The sequence below is a fragment of the Canariomyces notabilis genome (genome assembly GCF_033297395.1).
Source record: "Canariomyces notabilis strain CBS 508.74 unplaced genomic scaffold N656scaffold_1, whole genome shotgun sequence".
NCBI lineage: Eukaryota > Fungi > Ascomycota > Sordariomycetes > Sordariales > Chaetomiaceae > Canariomyces > Canariomyces notabilis.
Window position 1 is genome coordinate 2021681 of NW_027041823.1, and position 22892 is coordinate 2044572.

Sequence of the window (22892 nt, forward strand, 5' to 3'; positions counted from 1 at the left end):
GCTAGGCGATGAACTTTTGACGGATGTGGTTTTTTGATGCTATTCCTGCAACAACTCTAGCCAAGGTGCCGGTGTAGGTGATGGCAAGACATTGATCAAAAACTATGTGATTGTCATGTACATAGAAGCACACCATGGCCGTAAAGCACAAAAGCGACTATCGGTTGGGTTTTGTTAGTCTCCTCCAACCAACGTGCTGTTCCCGAACGTTGGCGTCATGGTTCTGTTATTGCATGCTCGCCTGTGCCCTTCCTGCTTCTATCTCAGCGGTCGCAGGAAGGGCTTCATTGCATCCGACTAGCGGTATCTGCAGGACGTACAAACACTCCTTTGAAAAACGAAACTCTGGCGGGGTTATTAGCCACGAGATTGGAGAACTTGTCGGAGAGACTTTGGGCTGGTCGGGTATCAATGCGTCTGGAAGCCCAACCTGTCTGCAACAGAAGGGCACCCTGACCACCTCTCGGCCAATCAACGTCAGCCGCTGCTTAGACGGGAAAACCGGACCAGTTGTCGCTTTGTCGAGGGCAGGAGACCTGAAATGTCATTGTGGACCTCGCCGCACCAGTGCTCCTGAGGTTGCCGTATGCACGCCACAGCGCCAACCCTTTGACCCCTGAATCTGTGTTGCCGCATCAGGGCCATTATCGCCCCCCGGGTAGTCAAAGACGACATTGAGTGGACTGCGCCAAATCACCCAGGGGCGTTTGAAGCCCTGGATCACGCAAGCAACTAGTGTATGTACACTAGAAATGCCGTTCCCCGCCCATCGGGACGGGAGGTTCTCGGCTCGGTTGCGGCCCGGTTCGGCAAGAAGATAGATGAACAGAGAAGAGCCGTGTTACCGAATGCTTAGCTGGACGACCAGTGCTATGGTCTGCCTGCCCTCTATGCGACTTGACTCGGGGCCCAGGACGATCAACCTTGCGCCCTCCGAGTTGCTGAATCTGCAACCACAAGCATACCAGCAAGGCGGTATAAAACCGGACAGGATGACGCCGTATCCCGGCCCTCTGCGGGGTGTCGACGTTGGACAGGGCAGCAAGATTGGTTCAAGCTGGCCCACCTGCCATGTTGCAGATGTTTATCGATGCATGGTTGCCTCGGCAATGCAAAAGAGCTTCCTCACCCAAAATTTAACTTGCTTTGCCCGCGCTCCTTCTTCTTTGGCCTTCCCGGTCTTTTAACCGGCGCTGGTGCAGGTCTCCCGTTCCCGGCGGTGGACGGCTGGCTGACAAATGTTGATGTGACACGTTCCTGCTCCTGTAAGTCTTTGGCAAAGTGCCAGTCCTGGTGGTTCTGCAGCGCTTCCGAACTCTCCAAACGGGAGTCGCACCGAGGGCAAAGGTGGACCGTGGTTGATGTTTGCCGGTGATTGGCCTGGGAGAAAGACGCTTCGTCCGGTGCAGTCAGACCATTCGGATTGCCAGCCGCACCCGGCGAGACTTCTGATCCCAGGCTACCTAACGTTTCACCGCCGTTGTTGCCCATGACGGCACCATCAGAGCCTGTGCAAGGGGTTTGCTCCTTTTTGGTAAGGAATTGCCGGATGCCGCTGCTATCGATACGTCGTCGCTTCTCTGCAGGTTGGGTCTCTTGGGCATCCTCCTCCTTCATCAGCATTTTTGATCCCAGCTTGACCACCTGTGCCTCTTCGCCCTTCAGCAAAAATCCGTCTATGCCCATGTTTCTCGATATGCCTTGGTCGAACCCACCAACGCTTAGACTGAGATTAGTACACGGCCAAACATGGCCTTCGGCGACAATCTGGTCCAGGAGGCTCTTGGCGAGGCTCAGCAACGTCTCCTCATCCAACAATCGGCCTTGGTGGATGGGACTTTGGCGGGAACGAGTCTGGGCGTAATGGCGATGGTGCAAAGTAATTGTTTTGGGACGCCGCTTGTTCTCCAGCACACCTTCTTCGACAAGCCGGGAGAATATGTCGGCTGCAAAGATCTGGAGCCACTTTCTTGCCTGCTCCACGGTGTTGATGCTGGGCCGAAATGACTTGGCCGAAAGCATTGACTTGATCTGGGTGCGCGAGTTCACTTCACTGGTGTCAATTCCACGCAACGTGTCGTAGATCCACACTCCCGTGTCATCTCCGAACTTGGACTTCAATTGCTCCACAGAGACCGCGAGGAGATCTTGAACCGAGTCCGTGTTGAATGCCTGCCTGAGTTGCTCGCCCAACTTGCCCCCAAGGTTCCTAAATTTTGTGAACTTGAAGCCCGACAAGAAGTGGCGCACTGCCCGATTGCGAATCACTGTTTGTTGATTGGGCTTGTTGTGGCCAGAGCCCAGCTTGCTGAGCAGCTTGTTTCTGGCTACGCCGGCAGAGCATGTATACTTCAGCTTCTCTCGAATCGCGGCACGGATATTGCGCACAATCTCGGATGCGATGAGAAGGGCCACGTCGTCCCAGTCCGGGTCGTCAAACTCGGTATGCTCATCATCCAGATCCACAAGCGCGTCGGCTTGCCATTCCAGGGCGGAAAGCGGAGGCATTGGGAGCAGCGCAGACGGGTCGTCGTCAGGGGGCGGGCTGGTTAGCTCGGGAAAGCGTTCCAGGAGGACGGCATGAGCGTGGGCGGATAGATCAAGGAACACCTCGTCGATGCCGGCTTTTTCCACTTTTTGCAAATCATGAGGTAGATGCTCCTTGATGACGGCCAAGATGCGTCTTGATTCGAGACGATAAGGATCAAGAGATACCTTGTCTGTGGCGACATGGTCCGCAGCATCCGGGCGGTAGGCCCTGAGTTACGGCATTAGCCATATCTCCTTCACACCAAGTGCATGCCAAAAGCCAGATTTGGACGCACCACTTGTCGTCACCCTCGCGCCAGGTTGCGACGTGCTGGTGGATCAGCTGAGGGCACAGCTTCTTCGCTTCCGTCACGTTGCAATGACGCCCGATGCCGTAGGCTCGGGCCGGATAATTGACCGCAATCAGGCCCTGCCTTTCTAGAGTCAGCCTCGGTGGAAGAGCACCAAGTAGGTAAATACAATGGGCGGTCCCACCTACCACTGCTGCACAGCGAGGGGTTGGTCCTCAGGCACACCGAGACGAACCATCTCGGCCTGAGCATAGAAGCAATCTAGGTCGATGTGAGCGACAACTCTGAGCGGGCATGACGTGTTGTACGAGGCCATCTGGCTGAGATGCCGGTACGTGAACTGTGAGTGTCGTCCATCAGAGCGCCCATCACCAGGAGACGAGCCCCAGAGCGAACTAGGCGGGGACGACATTGGTGAGAACAGCAGACACAGGCTGGGATATCAGCCGGAGGGAGCAGTTGTGATTTGCATCTACTGTCATATTAGCTTTTTGCCGTGGAGTCGGATGTGGAGCACAAGGAGGCGCGATTTCGAGGCGCGTTCTAGACACGGGAAGAAAGGCAGTTGAGTGGGTGACGTCGATCTCGAAGAACGTGGGATTCACAGCTCGAATTCGCATGTGGAGAGCGTACAGTACAACCTTAATGGATGCAGGGGGAATTACGTCTTGGGACTGCAGGAGGGTCCAGTATTGGTTCAACCGCAAGGAATGGTGCTTGGAGGTTTAACAGTTAAAGGTTCCGCCTCGGTTATAAGGAAGTTACAGTACGGAGTATCGACTGGCAAGGCGGCAAGTTCCGCACAGTACGGAATATAGTTCATACAGGCTTACCCTTCAGGGGTTCGATTCTGAATCTGAGCAGCAACTACAACCCTCTCCGCGAGTCCTCGGTACTGCCTACCTTAGCTATCATATGCAGTACACTACAGGAATCAATGGAATCTTCCTTCTTGCTTTGGCAATATGTTGGGCTCCGTCACGATCGACACTCTGCTCACCACATATCACCAACTAGCTCTCTCACTGTGCCGATTGTTAACTACCGGTTCTCTCAATTATTCGGCCTGTTCTTTATTCCACAATCGTTTTCTGTTTCGCCTTCACCGTCACTCAAAAAGCGACTACCCAGGTAGAATTGTTCTCTTGCCTTTGATTCAACGACGTATCGAGTCGGGGGAAGTCCGTTCTTGTGTTGCCCCAGGCCTATGCAACGGAGATGTGACATGGTTCACATTAGACACGGGATTGCCGGATTTCCTCTCCCCCGCCTCCACCCCAACGCCCATCTGCCCAAAAGAGCGAGGGACATGAACACACCAAATCGCACTGCTACATACCAACATGATCGTTGCTCAGAAGAGTGACATGGCGTCTGTCACAAGGGGATTCCCACCTGTCATAGGGTGCGCCGGCACGGCAGAGCTGCAGCCTGCGCATACCGGCAGCTTGACGACAGAGCAGAGTTTGACAGCGTTGGACATACATGAACATGAGCCGACGTGCGATGGTGCGCAGTGATCCCGTCCCGGGCTGCAGGTCCTGTGGTTTATAGCGAGCCGCCGCACGTTTTCTGAAAGGGTACAACACTTTGCCCTTGGCGAGCTGCATGCTTTATGATTGTTGGCACTGAACGTTACCTATGGCCTCCAGTGTCTCGCAAGCTGGCTGCGTCAACGGTGGGTTGGGTCAGGACTATAATCATACCACAACTGGAATCTTCCAGGTTGCCGGCGCCTTAGCTTTTGGCGCCAATGTGTGAACCCCCGCGCTAAGCTGCAGCAGCTCTTCTCGAAGCGTGACAGTGTCTGCGAGCTGCATGGGAGAAGAGCGGCGTCTCCTGAAAAGGGAGTAACACTGCTCAGTTTGGGCGAACGGGAAAGAAGAGGGAAGGTAATTGAGGGCCAGGAGGTTGCGGAATTGGGAGAGGCAGTCCCAACAAACGGGTATTGTACGCTTGGTCCCGGTCGGCCCAAATGAATAGGGGCGGAGATGGTCTTTAACTCCCAACCATCGATACACGGATTAGCCTGTTCGGCAACCTAACAGTCAGGTGGCAAAGGAACACCCCATTGAAAGCATGTTCGAGGCGATTCAAAGTGAGAAAGCAACGAAGAACGGAAGCTACCGCGTCTTTCGTCCTTTCGGCACCATGGTATCCCCTCCGTCGTCCATGGCACGCTGTAGAAGGCTTGCAGACCACCCGATCAAGGAATAGCAACCGCGGGTGGCAGCCCACCACACAGTCAAGGGGAAGACGTCGGTTTAAACCCAGCTAATCTTAGGTAGGTAGTGAAGAGGCATTCCCAGCGCCTGCTTTTCCTACTGGAATCGATAGGTCAGCTCAGCTGCCTTGTATTTCACCGCTCTCGTTCTTTTTCTGTTCTCTTCTCTTCTCTTCCCTCTGTTTTCCGAGGCTCCTTTGCTCCATAGCACTTCGCCGTTGCTCTGACCTCTCCTCGCCTCGTTCGAATCTCCTTTCGCAACCTGCAAGGTGATTGAGCAATGGTTCAAAGGTTGCACAACGAAGGCAGCAGCACCCAAAGGAGATGACCTAGATGTGCTGTCCATACCCCCGGTCTCGGAAGAGAGCCAGACGTTAAAAACACATCTAGTGGCGGAGCCGGATCGACAACAAACATGGACTTGGTAAAAGGCGACGGACTAGGATGGGAGAGCAGTTTAGTCTGCCCTAGTGCCCGACACATCCCATCTCCGACCGGCGGGCCCCTATTTACCGTCTCTAGCTACCATGTACCGGATTCCTGATGTTACCTTCCTAGCTTCGGCTAAAGGTGCAATTCTATGGATAGCCACGCGGTCTGAGCCAATGTGACCGCCTCCCTCTTGGGCCCCTTCAGTGGGAACGGAAACACACCACGACCATACCCCGTTTCCGAGTGCAGCAAAAACACTAAGAAGAGCCGCACAGCGCAGGCAGGCCGCCTCGAGCCCGACCCGGCTTACATGCGGCGTAGCCAATGGGGGTTCCATCATCACTCCAGGCCAAGCTTTGGGGGTGCTTGATCCGAGCCCATCTACCTCGAAAGAGAGCCTTCGCAAGGCTACGGGTTCGATTACATGCCGGTGTTACAAAGCCGTCCAGAGGCACGCTGACAGGAAAAACAGGGAAGGAACAAGGCCAAAAAAAAGGTATGGACTGGGCCTTGGGCCAAAACGAAGCTATCTGAACCCTTGCTGCCCTAGGAGTGGACCTGAGAGTCCAGCGCCCCTGTTTCCACACTCAGAGCAAACACACCGGCAAGCGAAGCACATGTTGGGCATGACCTTCACCGTCTCACTCTCTTTGTCGCTACATCGACAGGATAAGCCTCGAGCGTTGTCGATTGGTCCACGGAGCGTCGTTGAATCCTGAACAGGAGCGCTCGTTCCCCTTGCCCTCGAAAGCGAGGCGCAGTATCTCTCAGGCATTTAATGATGATAACTGCTCCGCCCCAAACAATGCCATGTCATGGTCTGCTCTCCTAGGTGAATTTCCACCCTGTCATCGTCGCTGTGTCGGGTCTCACGGCCGGCCAAGACCAGGAAGCGTCGGCGAGGCTGCACATCGGCGGGCGGGCCTGCATTCCGCTCCGCACATTCTTCAGGAAGTGCCGGCATGACCTCAGGGACGGTCTCCTGCATATTATTCGGATCTCACCGCTTCAATGGCTTTGGGCATGAATTTGTCCCAAGGCGTCACGCAGGTTCGTGATCGGTTGATGGAAGCATCGGCTCCTTATTCGCCCTCTTCTCACCTTTGCCAGCCCCTGGATGATCTGGGCGAGCTGTCCCCTCGGTGTGCCCGAGCGTTGCCATGGTCTGGAGGCTATGTCTATCACTCTGCTGGCTCTCTCTGAGTCTTCGGGATGTGCCCAACGGGAGGATATGGACTCAATCGAAGACCTACGCCCGCAGTTGACTACAAACCAGGCGTCAAGTCCAAGCCGCGCTTGACAGAGGTCTCAAGCACGCCCACAGTCATTCTCCGTGCCCAAGGATACTCGCTCCTCGCTCACCGGCCTCGTCCGCTGGCGGGCGCTGGCATCTAAGCCCTCCCATGGTCTGCGAAACCGTCACGCCCAAGACGTGACTCTCCCTACCGGCTATTCCAGTCATCTCTTCACCAAGAAGACGGCGACAAACAACGAACAGTAGCCGGGCGCAGGACTGGCGTGGCTTTGAATCGGGCAAGATGGAAGAATTACGACGGCTCTCTGCGGTATCCGTTGTATAAATCGGCGGTGGAAGACGCTCCTAGTTCGAAAAGTCATCACGGCTCAACACCGACAAGTGAGTTGTCTCTCCTATCAAACTGAATCGCCAGCTTTTCCACGGCCTTGTCCTTATCCGGCCTCTGAAAACCCCTAAGCTCCAAAGACACTCTCGGCCCCCCTTTCTCGCCAGAGATGTGAGTTCGAGATGGGACCCATTTGGCAATGTATGCTTACCCCCTTGCCTTCTTCTCCTAGGTCGAGTGCGGACAACGGAAACGAGGACGACCAGCTCGTGATCGAGGAGGAGGAAGAGCTACCTCCACCGCCGCCAACGCCCCCCGGCGTCGAGAGTCTTCTCGCTTGCTGCCAATGTGGCACCCACGTCAACACGGCACTGAGCACTCGCTGCGTTGATTGCGAGCATGACACGGATGGGTGCGAGGATTGCAAGCCGGCCGAGTAGAGGGAGGAGATGAGGTAGTAGTTTCAGGGGGTTGGTTGAGGGAGGCAGGTGTGGATTAGATAGACACTTGTGAGGTGGACCGGAAGGGGTTCGGGGGCAGCTTAGAGTTGGACTTTCGTTACACCATAGAGAAGGAGATGTTTCAGTACCTATTCTTGCTATATCTATACTTCTCATGTGCACCATATGATCCTGATAATATTGCTATGATTTTATAACATGGGGAATCCCGAGGCGCAGCCAGACATCGAGGTTCTGGTCGCGATGGACATGTGGTGCATGATATTCACTCGCACCATTCGTAAGCATGCAATGCTACCAAGATGTATTAAGATAAGCCTGAAGCTCCACGTGCAAGCCTGGCCAGTGTTTCTCTGCAATGCTGGATGCGAGGGCAACTTTCCGGATATGAATAGCTTGAGCCCACCCAGCGGCCTTCCACCACAGTTGGCTTGTGCCTGTCGCTTGCCTCCCTGCATCCCTTAAGTCGCGGGAACCTCTGGTAGGAGGCTGCCATGTTAAAGACGGTAGTAGAGAGGATCGTTTTTGCATACAAAATTTTGGCCGCACTAACACAGGTCATGGCCACCCGAAGTACCGTGACACGATCAGGAACGTCAGAGTCAAGTACATTAAGAACAACTGGAAACCGCCATGGACCTCGGTTGGCCGCCTGTCCACCTTGTCTAAGTAGCACTTGCCATGAACTTGGGTAATCTTCAAGCTCCAAGGCAGAAGGGGCATGCCATCAAAGACAGGCTCTTTCCTCTAGTGAGACTGGTCTGCAAACTGAGATGCTAACTCAGGTCCCCGAGGAGGGGCGAAAAGTAACATTTAATGCATTAAGTACATGACAGCCGCCCTAATCAGACAGTCGAATGCAGGACATACCTAACTCTAATCCAGACGGGAACTGAATAACTGTGACACACTCCAACCATGCCGTGGCCGCAGACACACGGCAGAACTTCTGGGTATCTCTTCGCGCGTAAGTCATTAAATTCATGTACCGTTAAACCCCGTGTATGACCTCTGCTTCCCGCTCGCCCATTTCTGATTTCTGGAGCTCGTCCGACAATTCGGGTAGATGGAACCTCGCCCGTAATCGCTGAACAAGGGGCCCCATCTCGTAAAAACTCTCATTACTCTCATAAGACACGCATGGGGACAAGGTAAAGGGAAGAAGCCAGTCGATGATGTTGTCCCCCATGACCGATATCCAGTTGCGGTAAAAGCCCAGGTCCCAGGGGTTCTCGCCCATCTCGGTCTTGACAATGGCAAAACTGCGCGTCGCGAGCTGGTCCCGGGAGCAGGATGACTCGCTCGCAGCTGCTTGCCCTGGCACAGGCTTGGGCAGCGGGTAGGTAATGACCGGATAGTCCTGGCATGACGGGGTGCCTCGAGGAACGCGGATAGCGAGCTGGTGCACGAGAGTTTTCGATTTTACATAATCCACAGTCGTGAAATTGACCAGGATGTAGCGCACCGAGGTTGCCGTCATGGTGAAGGTGAATAGCCCGAAGAGAGCACTAATCGCTAGCACGGCGACGGCGAACCCGTCAATGCTAGCCTCGTTGCGGGCGTTTGATTCAATGTATATCACGGCCGTAACAATCACGACAATATAGTATAGAGTCGCGTAAAATGTGAATTGAACAAAGAATTTGAAGGCTGAAGGAATGGCCGTCGAGTTAGCTTCTTCAGGTTGCGTGGGGCTGCGGACTGCAGGATTTACACTTACATGTCTCGGCAACAATACCGCCCACCCACGGGCAGTAGTGGTCCATCTTCTTGACGCATCTTTCGAGCTCACTGCAGTGGTGTGCCCTGTCGATTTTCCAGTTACAGCAAGAGCTGCACCATCGCGGCCGACCATCCGTATCGCACACAAACACGTCCTTGCTGTAAAAGGCCTCAAGCCCGGGGCTATCGGGATTGTCGTCGGGCCGCGCCTCGTATCTGACTGAGGCCTCGAGGTCTCTCTCGCGGCGTCTCTTCCCCTTTCCGTTTCGCTCCTGCTCGATTGCTTTCGGACCAAGGGGAGTTACTCCCGGGTTGAATTGGATGACAAAGAAAGTCCGAAAGTAGCACAGGAGCATCAAAGCGAAGAAGACCAAGTAGAGGACGAGGAGACTAATCGCAGTCCCGGGCCTGTTTTCGCTGGCTGACAAGTAGTCCACTGGGGGAGGATTGGAACATGTCAGTAGGGAGCGCAACGGAGGGAGAATTGTGAGGGAACTGGATGACCTACGGCATATCCGTTTGACGATTACATAGGTAACTAAGCCGACGCAGCCAGCGAGGAAGACGGGAATCAGGCGCGTCACCCATCGTGTATCTGCGCGACGAGCCGATACCATGGCGTCCTTGAGGAAGCGAATGCCGTACTGTCAAAGTTTGTTGAAGCTTGACGGGGCGAAAGGACAATTGGTAAACAACGGACGGAAAGAGAGGGTACCGGATTGCGACAGCCTTGTAGAGGGGTCTCCGGCCGGCGAATGAAATCCGATGGCTCGGATCAAGGTATGCTATCCGATTGCGCGCATGCCGACCGGTTACCGGGTGATGTTCAGGAATTCCTGGGCTGCATCCGGTCTGAAATCGGCACGGGGGTTGCGTTGGCCGCCGGGGGCTCAGCCTTTTTGCCGTTGGCGCAGGTGCAGACCTTGCTCCGGGATGACGTTGGTTTGGGGACGAATGGGTGCGTGAACCGGGCGCTTTGCCGACAAGCCCCACAGTTTTGGCCGGACATGAGTGGAGCTCTTGCCCACTCCAGCTCCGAGTCTGCTTGAAGCCTTGAAGGAACTTTACACAGTGTCAAATTGCAAGTTCATTAACATCTAATATTTGGTGCATTCCCTCACACCTGCCAACTTGAAACTCTGTCTTACAACTAACTGCACGCAAACCTCACATGGTCAAGACCTTGCCTGCCTGCGCATCATTCTAGCACTATCAGGCACTGTCCTGTAAAGTTGGGTCGCTACCAGCCATTTCACATTTGCGGCAGGCTGTGCATTGCTTCCAATTGCCAGGTAGAGGTGAAGTATAGGTGCGGGATGTAAGGTAAGAAGAACCGCTTCAGATTTGCATCCACATGTCGGTGTAGGTATACACATTGCTTACTTCCCGATGCTAAGAAATCAATTCCTCCTGCTTCATCACTCTTCAAGAACAACAACGCTGACGACATCCTAGCTGAGCCTGCTGACGCTTAGCCAATGGACGGAACAATGTGTCAGTCTTACAAACACACCCATCAGCCTACTAGATGACGACTCTGTACCTGACGAATCAGTCGTTTCCCGGATCACGAGAAGCTTGCCGAACTATTGGCTACACCACAATTGGCCCACCTAGAATCTGGAGATGCGGCTCTGTGTTCGGCGCCCAACGTTTGACCATTTAAGCTCTTGAAGACACCATCGACAAGTGTTCAATAACGTTATGCACCGAGCCCAGTGCAACATGCCCGTCATTCTAGCCTGCCTCTGGCCAAGCATGGCAGACATACTGTTTGCGCCAGGTTGGTTTAAACCCTAGTGGCTAATATGGCTCAGGTCAGCCCACCTGGCCAACAGTCCCAGACTCGCAACACCCAGTGCAGACCTATAGCGACTTGACTGCCGTTGAATCGACCGGTCGGCCGATGCATGATAACATGTTGATTAAGGCGCCACACCATTCTGCCTGCAAACATGTGGTGGCGGCCTCAGCCCTAACGCCCCGGCCAAGAGTGGCCCGGCTTTCAACATCCACGATGAGGGATGTCTGCTCGTTTGGATATGCCTCCAGGATGGCAGGTAGAGCGAGACCTCCTAATCAGTCAAGTTCATCCGCCTCCGACTCCAGGCAGCGCACCTGACAGAAAACCGAGAGGCGTCCATGCGAGTCAGAAGCAGGGTACCCAAATGATTTGGAAAATCGACGCCATGCACAAGGAAGGCTCACCACCATCTTGTCATAGGGGGTTGGCCTCTGAAATGGAGGGCCTTGTGCTTTCAGCCCACGACCAACAGAGCCTCATGCTGAAAGCCAAAGCCGACTGCCTACAAAGGGGGTGGCAGCCCATGCCCGCCGAGTCAATCTGGAAGGAGGCATTTTCCTCTAAATCCTCCCGCTGCAGATACACTGTCAACAACAAGAACTCGATGCACTTACCGGATCCCTACGATTGATTAGGGCTATGTGAACGGCGGTGGAGGGTTCGATTGACCATCACGGACTACCGCCCAATGGAGGTCGATCAGCATCCACCAAAATCGAACCTGGGGGTGTGCGATAACAACGACAGCAACATGGACGGCATCGATATCGCCGCTTCAGAACTTGCACCATCTATACAGCAGCCGGTATCCTTGAGCGGCAGCTCACAGCGGCGATCAGACAGAGTCGCTATCAACGTCGTCAGCAAAGTCCTATCCGGAACTAATATCGACGTCGGAGACCTGGTTGCGGGATGAAGCCGTCCGCTTACCCGTCCAGTATATCAGCTCGGGAGCCAATAGGACGGTTGGGGTACCAGACCTTGAGCGACCGAAGTTTGGGAGGTCCGTCCCGGCTGTTGCTTGTGGGCGATCCCATCTCTCTCACTTCTAGTTTCTTTCGTTCTTCTTCGTCTTATTTCATTCTTTCCTTCATCTCTCCGGGTTGATCCTCTTGCTCGGCCTGTGTGTTGCACACGCAGCTGAGGGCTGCAAAGTCGGGCAGCCTAGCTGGTTTCCGGATTCGTTACCGAATTGACGAGATTACCCGTACCGATTGGAGCCAACCGCCCGGCGAAAGAAAAGAATGTCAATTCTGAATTTCAAGGTCGGATCCTTTGCAATCGGCCGGTTCCGCCCTGGGGTGGCAGTTGTACGGCTCAACCTCATCAATCAGGCGGCGCATGACTGGGCCTGCACGTCACATTCAATTACAGCGCCGGGCTGCTACGCTTGAATCCTGGAGCACCAGCAGGGAAAAAGCAGAGCCGCATTTTTCTTGGTGACTCAGACATGGGACAATTGCTGCTTGAGTTTTTTTCATTCCACATCCCAAGGCAGCACTGCTAGAGGCGGGGCTCTTAGAGCCGGCGGTCAAGTGCTGGCTGGAAATGATGCAAACGCAGCGTTCTCCGCTCACACTCAGCCACACCACATTTCACCCCAAGTGCCTTGTGCGCAACCCGATGAGTGAGGTGAAACGTCGGCTATCGGTGAAGCAGTGCAGAAAAGCTTGGGCTTGGGTTGTTGAAGAGAGCAGCAAGCTTGTTTTGACGGGCAAAGCGAGGGGCAGGATGGAGAGTTCTGTACAATTACGGTACCCCTCATCGATTGTGTGCCACTCTCTTACACACCAGTCAAGGCGCAGAGCCGCATCTCTCATGTGGTACGTACCCTACCTGCTTACCTACTCTCGAGCCATTACTGTACCTGCAGCTCCCGACCAGCTAGTGCGACCTGTTAGTAACGGCTTTTTTCTGTTTCATTAACGGCGACAATTCTTACCACTAATCAGGTCCGGGCCTCGTGCAGCACAGAGCGTTGATCAAGAGTTTGCGCTTTGCTGCCAAAAAGAGCGGGGGAAATGGATGCTTAGCTGGCATCCTCACCGCAGACCTGTGCAGTGGCTTGTCGTTTGCCCGAGCCCCGGATTTCAGGGTCTGGCACTCAGGAGTTTGAACTCGACATCGCCCTGAGCTCTTCGATAAGTCGCGTACCACCTACCGATCCCCTTTTCGCGCCCTGGCCTAGGTGCCCAAAAAGCTTAGACGCTGCGCCTACGGGGCAACTACCGAGATTGAAAGCATGCGAAGCAGTGCCCATCGCGCATGCTCTCCAATGAAGCATCACGCCGGCATCTCAACAGCTATCGACTGGTTGCGGGGCCTTCTGACCACCAACGTTGCCCGGCGTTGTCATAAGTCACAGGTCCCAGGTCCCGCAACGGCAAACACCACCGTGCTTCTATGGATTCCCAGTGGAACAATCACCGGAAGCTTCTCGCGCCTCCTTGGTTCGCCTTGTCCTCGCAGGCTTCAAGCTCGATTGCCTGATTCTATCCGGTTTCCAAGTGGGCAACTATGGCGCAGCTACGTAGCGGCCTAATCGACTGCTGCAAGACCGCCTAGGTATCGACACTCCTAGTCAGGGGAAGGCGGGTTGGAATTGTATTGAGGCAATGCCAAACCTTCCAAATTCCTTTTCTATTCTCTCCCTTGGTAGTCCCAAGTAATCTATAAAATGTTCGAGTCCCTACCTCGAATCATCGTTGTTATCATCGTTCTCCAACGCAGGATCAGTATCCAGTTCGAAAGTCGACCGCCCAAGCAGCCTAGCGTCTCGTTGAGCTTCTCGTCTGTACTTTAAGCCCTTCCTCATTCTTGAATCTCGGCCGCAAACGCCTCTTGCAGTCGCCATGCCGAAGGAATCTTCAAGCGCCAAAGTGGTTACCATCTGGTTCTGCGTAAGGACCATGCCCCATGAATGACATTTCTCCGCGCTGACTATCGATGTAGTGCAACTGTGGCGAGGGCCCCCAGAACCTCAGATTGGTGGCTCACTGCCCCAGCTGCGGTCTACACGTGTGCCAAAGCTGCACCATCACCAAAGAGAAGAGGTCGACTCGCCGCTGAAACCTTCGTTCTCGGTCATCACAGAAGCAGACCTTTTCTGGATGACAAATATCGCCTCGGGTCATGCAATTTGAAACGGCATAGCCTCTCTGGCTTGGTTTGCCTCGCGACATCCCAAGGCTATTTTCTATGTCCGGAGTGGCCATCTGCAATTTGGTTTTTCAGAGGAAAGGGAAATGAGCAATATGGCTTGGATTTTGATTTTTGGGTATTGATTTGACTTCACAACAATTCTGGTTATGCATTGATGCGGAGGCCGGACCTCGACATTTCGTTTTTGGGATCATGGAGCTATAGAGGGACTAGCTAGAGTAGATGGTACCAGCGCGAGCTCAGGCATCTCGGCGGTGAGGGAGTTGTGCTTAGGATCAAGAATCTACAACTATACATTGGGCATATATCTCTTGACCGTCCTCACACCCCTCTCCGATGTTTTGGCAGGTCCGCCAGTTGTTTCGTCCAAGGATATCAGCTCACCGCAACCATGACGTGATCAAGTGAGCCCAGAGAGATGCCGGTCGCCGGCGGGCATGGCATGGCATGGATGTTGTTGCGCATACTGCGTTCATGTGCGGATGCTCCTGCATGATGACTCTGAATCTGACCCATCGTTGCATTCCCAACTTCCCAGAACCAACCGCATATGGAGCAGCGATCTGCCGGCTGTAACTGGACGCGCCAGTGAGCCTTCATAGTTCCCCACCGAGCAGCGTGAACTATCTGCCTGGGGAGTTGCTGTGTCAAGGTTACATGGTCTTGCCTATTCCATACCTAGGTGTCAACCACCCAATTTCCACTCACCCCTGGTGACCCAGGCCGAGGTATCCCAAATTGCGGAAATTTCGCCACAACACCGGATTCTAGGTCGCGGACTTTTGTTCGTCGTCTCCAAGTCTAGTGCGCGCCCCGGCGCCCTCAAATGTGTTGTCTGCCAAGCGCTAGTACCTAGGCGTGGTTAGGCTTCGCGTGGAGTGGAAATTTACATGCGGTACCTAGCAGCTATGTAAGGCAAACTGCTATACCTAGTCTCGTGAGGCATTGTTGATTTCCGTACACACCGCCAGAAGCCCTCTCTGCTGACGTAGACGTGGATGTTTAGTGTAGTGTAGCCTAACCCCGTGCAAGGTTCAACACTTAACGTTGAGGTCTGGGCAGATTCCACCAATGTTCTAGAATGTTACCTCCCTTGTGGAACTGCCTAGGGGTTTACTTTGAGGTGTTGAAATACATGGTTAGGAAGGCACAAGGAACGGGTGGGGCCTCTGTATTTATACTGCCTGAGACTGCATCCTCAGAGGCACTGGGTTTCCCTCTAACAACCAACCCAACAACCCACCCAACAACCCACCCAACAACCCACCCAACAACCCACAATAGACCACCATTCCTACCAGTGCTTTTTCAATACCAATTACCAATACGTTTTTTTTCCGCACACACCCCCTTTTTGCTCCTTGGATGCGCAAACCTGAAAACCTGGGCTGTTCCAAGTTCCAACTGAGGCAGCCATACTTCAGGTTCCTGGAGAATGTAGTGTAGTTGTAACCAGATGCCCTCCGAGCCCGCGCATCTCGGCAGGCGCATTCAAACTTCAAATTTTCAAACTGATGCCGACTCACTCGTGCCACGTCAATCATCATCGTCAATTGACCAGGGGAAAAGAGGAAAATAAGAAAAGGAGGGCAAAAGAGGCGGACAAAACACAGCCCAGGACCCAACTGCACATCACCGGTGAAGACCCTGGGGAACAAGTTGCAACGTCAGTTTAGCCAGCGAAATCAGCCAGACCTTCACCGGACCGGCATTGTAGAGTGGGTCCTTGCTTGCAGGCATGTATACAGGTGAATACATAGGTAATGGCGTTAGATGCCATGATCTGCTATGTACGGAGTATGTTAATGACCAAGGGAGTCGAAGAGCAAAGCAAAGAGGCCCGACCTCGAGCCCGAGGAAATGGCGGGATGTCTCAGCCACGCTGCCACAGACACACCTTTCTCGCCGGTGCGACCCGAGACCTACAACTGAAAGTGTACGGAGAATGTAACAGGCGTATATTTCACTGTATGTATTGTAAGGTAGTTACATTTCGTACCTTCGTATTCACATACGTAAGGTTAAGTGTACTGTACATACATACATAGGGCTGGCTTCCAAGAGTGATCGTCCAGTGCTGCAATCCTAAATAAGCAAGGTCGATCGCCTGGAGAATGCAGCTGAGGATGTGATCTGCAGGAGCCTTGATGGCAAGTTACTTGTTCCACCAGGGGTAACTCCGTAAGTAATTATGTAAAATACGCACAGGAAACGCCAAGAGCAGATGGGGTGTTGACTCACGGCCTTCGCCAACTTGACTCTCCAATAACGACTGAAGAAATCCTGTCATCTCTACCCTGCAGATATGAGGATCAAGAATGAATAAAATATATATGTAAAACAGAAAGATAGATGGAAAAACGACAAACCCGCTTCTCCTGCGTTCGCCATACCGGGCCCCAACCCCATCACCACCAAGAAGTACGAATACGGGGTTGTCATATCACGACGTAAATATCCATAACCGTTTCCTAGGCACCATTTACCGCAAGATACCATTCCGTGGTGGCTCTTTGCCCTCCCATTCCAAATGCAGCATTAGAAAACCTGAAAACTCCAAGTAATCGATTCCCCGTCACCCTTTCATCTCCCACCCCCTCAGCTCCCTACCCACATCGGCCTTAACGCGGTCTAGCTCTCCTTAGTATTCTCCATGACTCAACGATCGGCGACACCCAGCCCTCGCTTACCGGCCGTCGTCGTGATCACCCGGATCTTGGTAGTTGTCTTGGCCGGTTTTGGGGTAGACGCTGCAGATGTCGCGGCGCTGACATTCTCCTTGTCCTTCTCCCTTTTCTCATTCTTCTCGCTTTCCTTTCCCTTTCCCTCCTTCTTCTTCCTCTCCTTGTTAATGACAGCCACGTTCTCCCTAGCCTTCCACGAGGGAGTCGACTTCCGCGCCGACTTGGTCACCGCCGTCGTCGTCGTGGTCTCCAGCTCAGCGCTCATCGGGCCTGTCCTATTCGGTGTCGACGGATGTCCGCCAGCCTTCTCCGCCGTCCCCGCAGAGCCAATCCCCGCCGCGACAATGGTCAAGCTCGGACTCCTAGACGGCGAGCCGGTGGCAAGCTTCGGAATGGGTTTCCTGCCATCTGTCTTGACTGCGCCCGCTTTTCTGTCGCTTGTGCTCTTGCCAGATAGGGTGGCAGAAGTGGTAAAAGTCGTAGTGGCGCGCTTGATCACTTTCGTGCTGGCCTTGGCTTTCACCTTGCCCTTCATGCCCTTGGAAGTGGTTAGCGCCACCTTTGCTTTCACCTTTGCCCCTTTCGTGATGGTGAGCGCTGTCTTGGTCTTCTTTCCCCCCATCGAGACGGTCGAAACAGTCCGCTTGATCTTTGAAATTGCGCCCTTTGCTGCCTTCTTTGCCCCCTTCACGCTTTTCGTAGCTGATAGGGCCTTCTTGAGGGAAGTCGAGGCTTTGTCAATTTTTCGCTTTTTGATCGCCCTCGTACTGGCCTCGGCCTCGTCATCGTCCTCACTGTCAAAAGCAAACGGGTCCTTCAACTTCCGTTTGCCTGCTTTGACCGAGCTCTTGACGCCTTTTACCGATTTTTTCTCGGCGTCCTTAGCTGGCTGTTGCGGCTGTTGCTGCTGCTTGGCAGCCTTGACCTCCTTGGGCTTGGGACCGAGAACGCCTCTGCAATTTGGACTACCACACAAGCACTTCTGCACGTTCTTAGCAGAGAAGGGGTCGAAGTTGTAGTCGTATGTCAGCTCCTCGCCTGTCATGATAGGGCGGTCGCCGGCGAAGAGGGCCATGCGAGGCTGCCCGGAGACGATCCATTTGATCATGCGGCAGTTGGGCGAACACGAATGGTTGACGAACCGCGCGATACTACCAGTGGTTGCGTCAATAATCATGTTCTGGTCGAATGACATGAGATAGTAGCACTAGAAGTCACCGTTAGCAAGGTTTTCTAACGCTGCAAAACCCGAAAGAGTAAGCGCCCACCTCGTTATCCTTGTACACCTCGTTCATGCGGCGCTCGCACTCCTCTTCCGTGATGATCTCGCCCGTGTACTCCATGATGATCTGCCCAGCTTCGAAGCAGCGGTTGCTGCGCACACCGTAGCCCCGGTCGGCAGTCTTGAAGACCTCAACGCCCACCCGGTACCGGCCGCCTTTCTTGGTCCTCTCCTGAAGGTCCTGAAAGGCGCGGTTCGTGCAATATTCCTTACCAACATTGCAGTTCGTCTCGTCGCATTCGTAGAGCATGATACGATTCTGGCAGTCTTCACCGCACCCGTCTTCGGGTTTGCAGACGCACTTGGACGCAAAATCCCCGAAATGGGGCGTTTTCTTCCAGTAGGCTCCGGCGTCTCCAACGAAACGGTCTGTCAACGCAGGTTAGCACATGGCACCCGGATAGACGAGTGGTAGCAGGCTAGAGTACTCACTTTTGGTCATGGTACGGTAGGCAGCAGGCTTTGGCTGGCCCGGCGGGAGGGGATTGCAGACATCAAACGGCAGCTTGAAGTCGCGGCCATTGATCAGTATGCGCAGGCCATTATACATGGGCATCGGGAGCGCCCGATTTGGCTTGCCACTGGGCATGAGCTCCGGAAGGGACGCGAGCTTCTTGCGCTCTTGAGCCGTGAGGCCCTTTAGTACATCGATGGGCGCCTCCTGGCCTGCATAGAGCCCTTTATCTAGCCATTTCTTGACGCGCCGCGTCTTGGTCGCGGGCGCGTCGGATTCCTGCTTTTCGGCGGCAGCAACCTTGTCTGCCGCATCGACAGCATCCGCAGCATCCCTATCGGTCTTGACTTTCTTCCGCGGAGGTTCTTGGGGCGGCTCCTGCGCGGGGTCTACATCAACGTATTTCCCATTACTCCATACGGTGTAGCGGACAGGGCGCGTGTCGATGTGGGCGAACTCGTCTGTATCTTGCAGCCGCTTCAGCTCGCGCGACAGACGCCCCAATCCCTTGTCAAGCGTCTTCTTCCCCCGCTTGCCGAGAGCCGATAGCTTGGTCGCCAGCGTCTCGACAGGTGTGCCGGAAAGACGCGTCGCTCTACGCGTAATATGCGCCGGCGAAGTGCTTGGGGCAGATCTCTTGGAGGATGGCGCGCTCTTGGGTGTGCTAACGTTTGCAGTCGACTCCGTGTCAGACGGGGCGACTCCGACTCGGGAGGTTCGGCTCGCGCCAACCGCATCCTTCGTATTCGTATTGCCGTTGTTTGCGAGCGCGTCCCCTGACATGGTGCGGCGCCTTTTCCCGGGAAGGGAATCTTGGTCTGCGCGTTGCCTTTTATGGCTGGTACCGGCCAGCTTGGCAAGGTTATAGACGGGCAGACTTGATCGGGAGCGTCGCGGCCGGCCGGTCGAGGGAGGCTCGGCTGGAAGGGGCCGGTCGGCAACGATGATGGCGTCGCGGCCGAGGGGCGTTTGCTGGCCTGACTCATGCTGCTCGGTTTCGGGGAGTGCAAGAGACGAGATGGCGGCCTCGATGCTGGAGGCGGCAATGGTCTCGAGTTTGGGCATGTCAGGCTCAGAGGCCAGAGACATGCTGTCTGGGGAAACGGTGGTTGGAGGTGTGGAGCTCAGAGACGCGGCGTTAGAGGACGACGCGTCGGTGGGAGTGCTCGAGAAGCTAGACTCGCTCAGCAAGGCGCTCAGGTCGGCCATTGCCGGCGCCATTTCCACGACCGCCATTGCCGCAGGTGGCTGACGCGACGATGGTGGTGAGTTGCCTGCTAATATTTTTCAAGCTAGATGCGAAGTGCAAACGCGTTGTGGGCGTTGGGCAATGGTATGTAATACCTAGGCTGACTGGCTAAGTGAGCTGAGTGAGCGGAGAGTTCGGTCCGCCCAGACGCGGCGCGGGTGCAAATGCAGCGAAAACAGAAAGGGGGGGGGGCGGATGTCAGGTCGGGTGCGGGAGCAATTTTGTGGCCAGGAACACGCGAGCTCTCAGGGAGAAGGGCGCGATATCTGGGGGTGCAACCTGCTCAAAACCTAAAGACGACGCAGGCAAAGCAATTGCAAACTATGCCGTAAGTTGCACGGTTGCCATCCGAGGCGCGCAGAGGTTGCAATGGTATAGAAACAATGCCCACAACCTCGCATAGCCTTGTTGTAGTTGTAGTGTAGTTGGACAGGGGTGGGGAGAGCAAATGCAAATTGCTTGGGTTCAGGTGTGGAGGAGAGAAAGAAGAAGCGGATTGGAAGCAAGGGGGCCTACCCAAAGTATTTAAAGGGAAGAGGCTGGGCTTGGGGGGTGGTGGATGAATGGGCCACCCGTAAGTGCTACACCTACCTCATTGCTAACGGAGAGATGGACCCTAGCAAACAAGGCGAGTACAGTACGTAGCAAGGGCAATGGTCAAAACGACACAAAAACCTAAAGCATCCATCTACCAGCTGGTATTGTTTGTATAAGTACAGTGCCTACTCTAACTTCAGGTTCCCGTGCTCCTGCTCTCAAGAGTCAAGACTGCCCAGGCAATGGCACCTCATCCCCAATCCCCACCCCTCTCAACACCCATTGACCGTACCGAGTAGCGTCGGTGCCACCCGAGCTCCTCCTCCGAGGCCATGCACCGTGCAAGTGCAAGTCTACTCTATACGAGCTATCACCTCCTTCGCTGGCCCCAAGGGGGAACCGAGCAGTTCCAGGGGAGGGTTGCCCCGATCCGGCCCGACGGCGGCAACCAGCAGGCTACCTCAGTACTTTGCACCACCCCATCGAGCTGGTTTCGGTTATCTGCCATGTGCCTTTTTTGTCCTCTGACCTGGCTTGTGCGTTTTGCTGCAGCGGGTTTTGTGGATGGTAGTATGCGGCCCGGAGGCAGGCCTTTCTTCAAGTCTCAAGCATTTTGCTTGGTCAGTTCCAATGAACCGTCTACGACTCAGGTTTAGTTTGCGGAGAGGGGACTGGGCCCGGGGCGGAGCGGCTAACGTTCGGTGAGAGGCACTGGGCTGGAAAGACTCAAAGATTGGAGTTGAGGGGAACAGGCATTGTTGTCATGACAGGAACAAAACGGTAACTTCCAGGTTGGGACCACTCTCGGATGCACGGTGATGGGTTGGAAATCGCCGCACCGCAACAACAGCTTCATTCAAAGAAGACGGCTATATGTTGCCATTCCCGATGATGATCTTGTTTTCGTTGACATGCGCAAAGAGGACAACCCCCTGAATTCCTTGGTGCTACTCTACGCTCGATATTCTTCCTCCATTCAGCTCCATACATACCTTGAGTATGGCACCAGTCCCGTGAGTACCTCCTTACTAAGGTGCCTAAAGTAGTCCATCTGCCTGGAGGGGACCTGGTCAACATGTGCTACCTATTTCCGGGGTCGCCGCCGTTTGCGACAAGAAGTGCCCATTCTAGAATTTGCCCTGCTTGCTAACCAGCCAAGGACCACGCTCTCGATGTGGGTTCGAATCACCAGACGGCCGCCAACTTACACCATCCGCTCGCCTCAATGAACCCACGCCTCGGAATTTGATTCCCATATTTGCTTGTACTATATGTATATATATTGGGCAGCAAGGTCATACTTTCAGGCAAATCGCCTCGAAGGATTACAACCCCGGGGACATCAACCTTGCGTTTCGTTTGGCGAGACCGATACACAGCGGCAGGTGCAAAACGAAGTGAGTTCCATACCCGACTGACTACTACTACTCTGCTTCAACGTAGAATGGGAGATGGGAATTGGTATCCTTCGACGGATCCCCTACCCCTCCTCTCTCCTCTGCATGTAGTCACAACCCCAATCTTAGGCAGCAGCACCCAGTAAAACTCCTTTTGCTGTGAAAACCCTCCGAGGGCATCAATTTAACTGCCTTTGACTTGGAAAGCACATCCTCTTCTTCTTTTCACTATATCAAGTAGAATCCTGCTTTGTACAGCAATTTCACCCATCGTCCTTCCCTGGGCCACCCCCTCCTCGGTCAGCCGCGTTCTCAAGTGAGATTCATGATATGACAGAGCTGTCCGCCGCTGCTATCAAGACGACCTGCAGGACGGCGGCCACAGTTCATGGCATTTTACCAAGTACTGAGCGTTTCCATCCAGCATTGTGATGGCAAAGCTGTAACTCGACTCAGGCTCGAGGATACTCCGAAGGTGAAAATAGAGTCGACAGTATCTACCATACTGCTATTGCTAGCTTGATACTACCTTAGTCTTTCCAGCTTGGCCGGAAGAGCGATGCCTATCTTGGACACAATAACAAGGGTTGGTTTGTTGGTTTCAGAAACTGAGCGGTGCTGAAAATGAAAGTGCACAAGACTGGGTGCCCTTACTCACGCCGAAAGGTGACTAAAGCGGCAATCACGTAAGTTATAAGGCAAGCAGAAAAGTGAGGAGGCTTCTGGGACATATTTCGTATCCTCAAGGCATTGGTAATGCAACTCTGAGCCGGACATCGCCTGGACATCGGCTGTCTGAACGAGTTGCGGCTGCCGCCAGCATCCCCTTGGGTTAAGGGAAGAGCAAATTCCAATCCCCCTCTTTTGATACGGCGAGTAGGCTATGCGGGATGTTACTTCGATATCCTGCTTCAAACCGAAACAAACAGGTGGTCAACTTTTCAGCAGACTTGTGACTTAGACTGCGGGTATGGAAGGAGAGCTCTTGGTACAATACCTTCTATTGCACTGGAACCTATGTGAAATTCACTTGATCACACTGCAGTCCCGTCGCTGATCTC

At 54.1% G+C, this 22892-nt stretch overlaps 6 protein-coding genes across 6 annotated transcripts; 3 read left to right on the forward strand and 3 right to left on the reverse strand.

Moving 5' to 3' along the window:
• On the forward strand, positions 1-720 carry N656DRAFT_51218 (uncharacterized protein). The gene has a single exon (XM_064809908.1). The coding sequence runs from the start codon at positions 135-137 to the stop codon at positions 618-620; it is 486 nt and encodes a 161-aa protein (XP_064675198.1). The 5' UTR covers positions 1-134; the 3' UTR covers positions 621-720.
• A 405-nt stretch (positions 721-1125) lies between these two features.
• Positions 1126-3252, reverse strand: N656DRAFT_764808 (DNA/RNA polymerase; the record flags this gene model as incomplete). Its single annotated transcript, XM_064813357.1, has 3 exons — positions 1126-2758; positions 2826-2963; positions 3029-3252. The coding sequence occupies 3 exons, from the start codon at positions 3250-3252 to the stop codon at positions 1126-1128; spliced, it is 1995 nt and encodes a 664-aa protein (XP_064675199.1).
• Positions 3253-7067: 3815 nt separating this feature from the next.
• Positions 7068-7678, forward strand: N656DRAFT_773799 (uncharacterized protein). The gene has a single exon (XM_064814132.1). It carries the CDS (start codon positions 7262-7264, stop codon positions 7517-7519), a length of 258 nt encoding a protein of 85 aa, XP_064675200.1. The 5' UTR covers positions 7068-7261; the 3' UTR covers positions 7520-7678.
• An 853-nt stretch (positions 7679-8531) lies between these two features.
• Positions 8532-9879, reverse strand: N656DRAFT_699604 (zf-DHHC-domain-containing protein; the record flags this gene model as incomplete). The annotated part of the gene is made up of 3 exons (XM_064810797.1): positions 8532-9190; positions 9261-9698; positions 9771-9879. The coding sequence occupies 3 exons, from the start codon at positions 9877-9879 to the stop codon at positions 8532-8534; spliced, it is 1206 nt and encodes a 401-aa protein (XP_064675201.1).
• A 3694-nt stretch (positions 9880-13573) lies between these two features.
• N656DRAFT_773803 (uncharacterized protein) lies at positions 13574-14545 on the forward strand. The gene is made up of 2 exons (XM_064814133.1): positions 13574-13966; positions 14019-14545. The coding sequence occupies exons 1-2, from the start codon at positions 13919-13921 to the stop codon at positions 14133-14135; spliced, it is 165 nt and encodes a 54-aa protein (XP_064675202.1). The 5' UTR covers positions 13574-13918; the 3' UTR covers positions 14136-14545.
• Positions 14546-16886: 2341 nt separating this feature from the next.
• On the reverse strand, positions 16887-19869 carry N656DRAFT_786329 (uncharacterized protein; the record flags this gene model as incomplete). The annotated part of the gene is made up of 3 exons (XM_064816510.1): positions 16887-18119; positions 18181-18563; positions 18627-19869. The coding sequence occupies 3 exons, from the start codon at positions 19867-19869 to the stop codon at positions 16887-16889; spliced, it is 2859 nt and encodes a 952-aa protein (XP_064675203.1).
• Positions 19870-22892: the final 3023 nt, after the last annotated feature.

Coding starts and splice junctions, on each gene's coding strand:
- N656DRAFT_51218 (XM_064809908.1), top strand. CDS start 135: ATGGCCGTAAAGCACAAAAGCGACTATCGGTTGGGTTTTGTTAGTCTC.
- N656DRAFT_773799 (XM_064814132.1), top strand. CDS start 7,262: ATGGGACCCATTTGGCAATGTATGCTTACCCCCTTGCCTTCTTCTCCT.
- N656DRAFT_773803 (XM_064814133.1), top strand. CDS start 13,919: ATGCCGAAGGAATCTTCAAGCGCCAAAGTGGTTACCATCTGGTTCTGC. Junction 13,967..14,018: donor TGGTTACCATCTGGTTCTGC/GTAAGGACCATG, acceptor CTATCGATGTAG/TGCAACTGTGGCGAGGGCCC.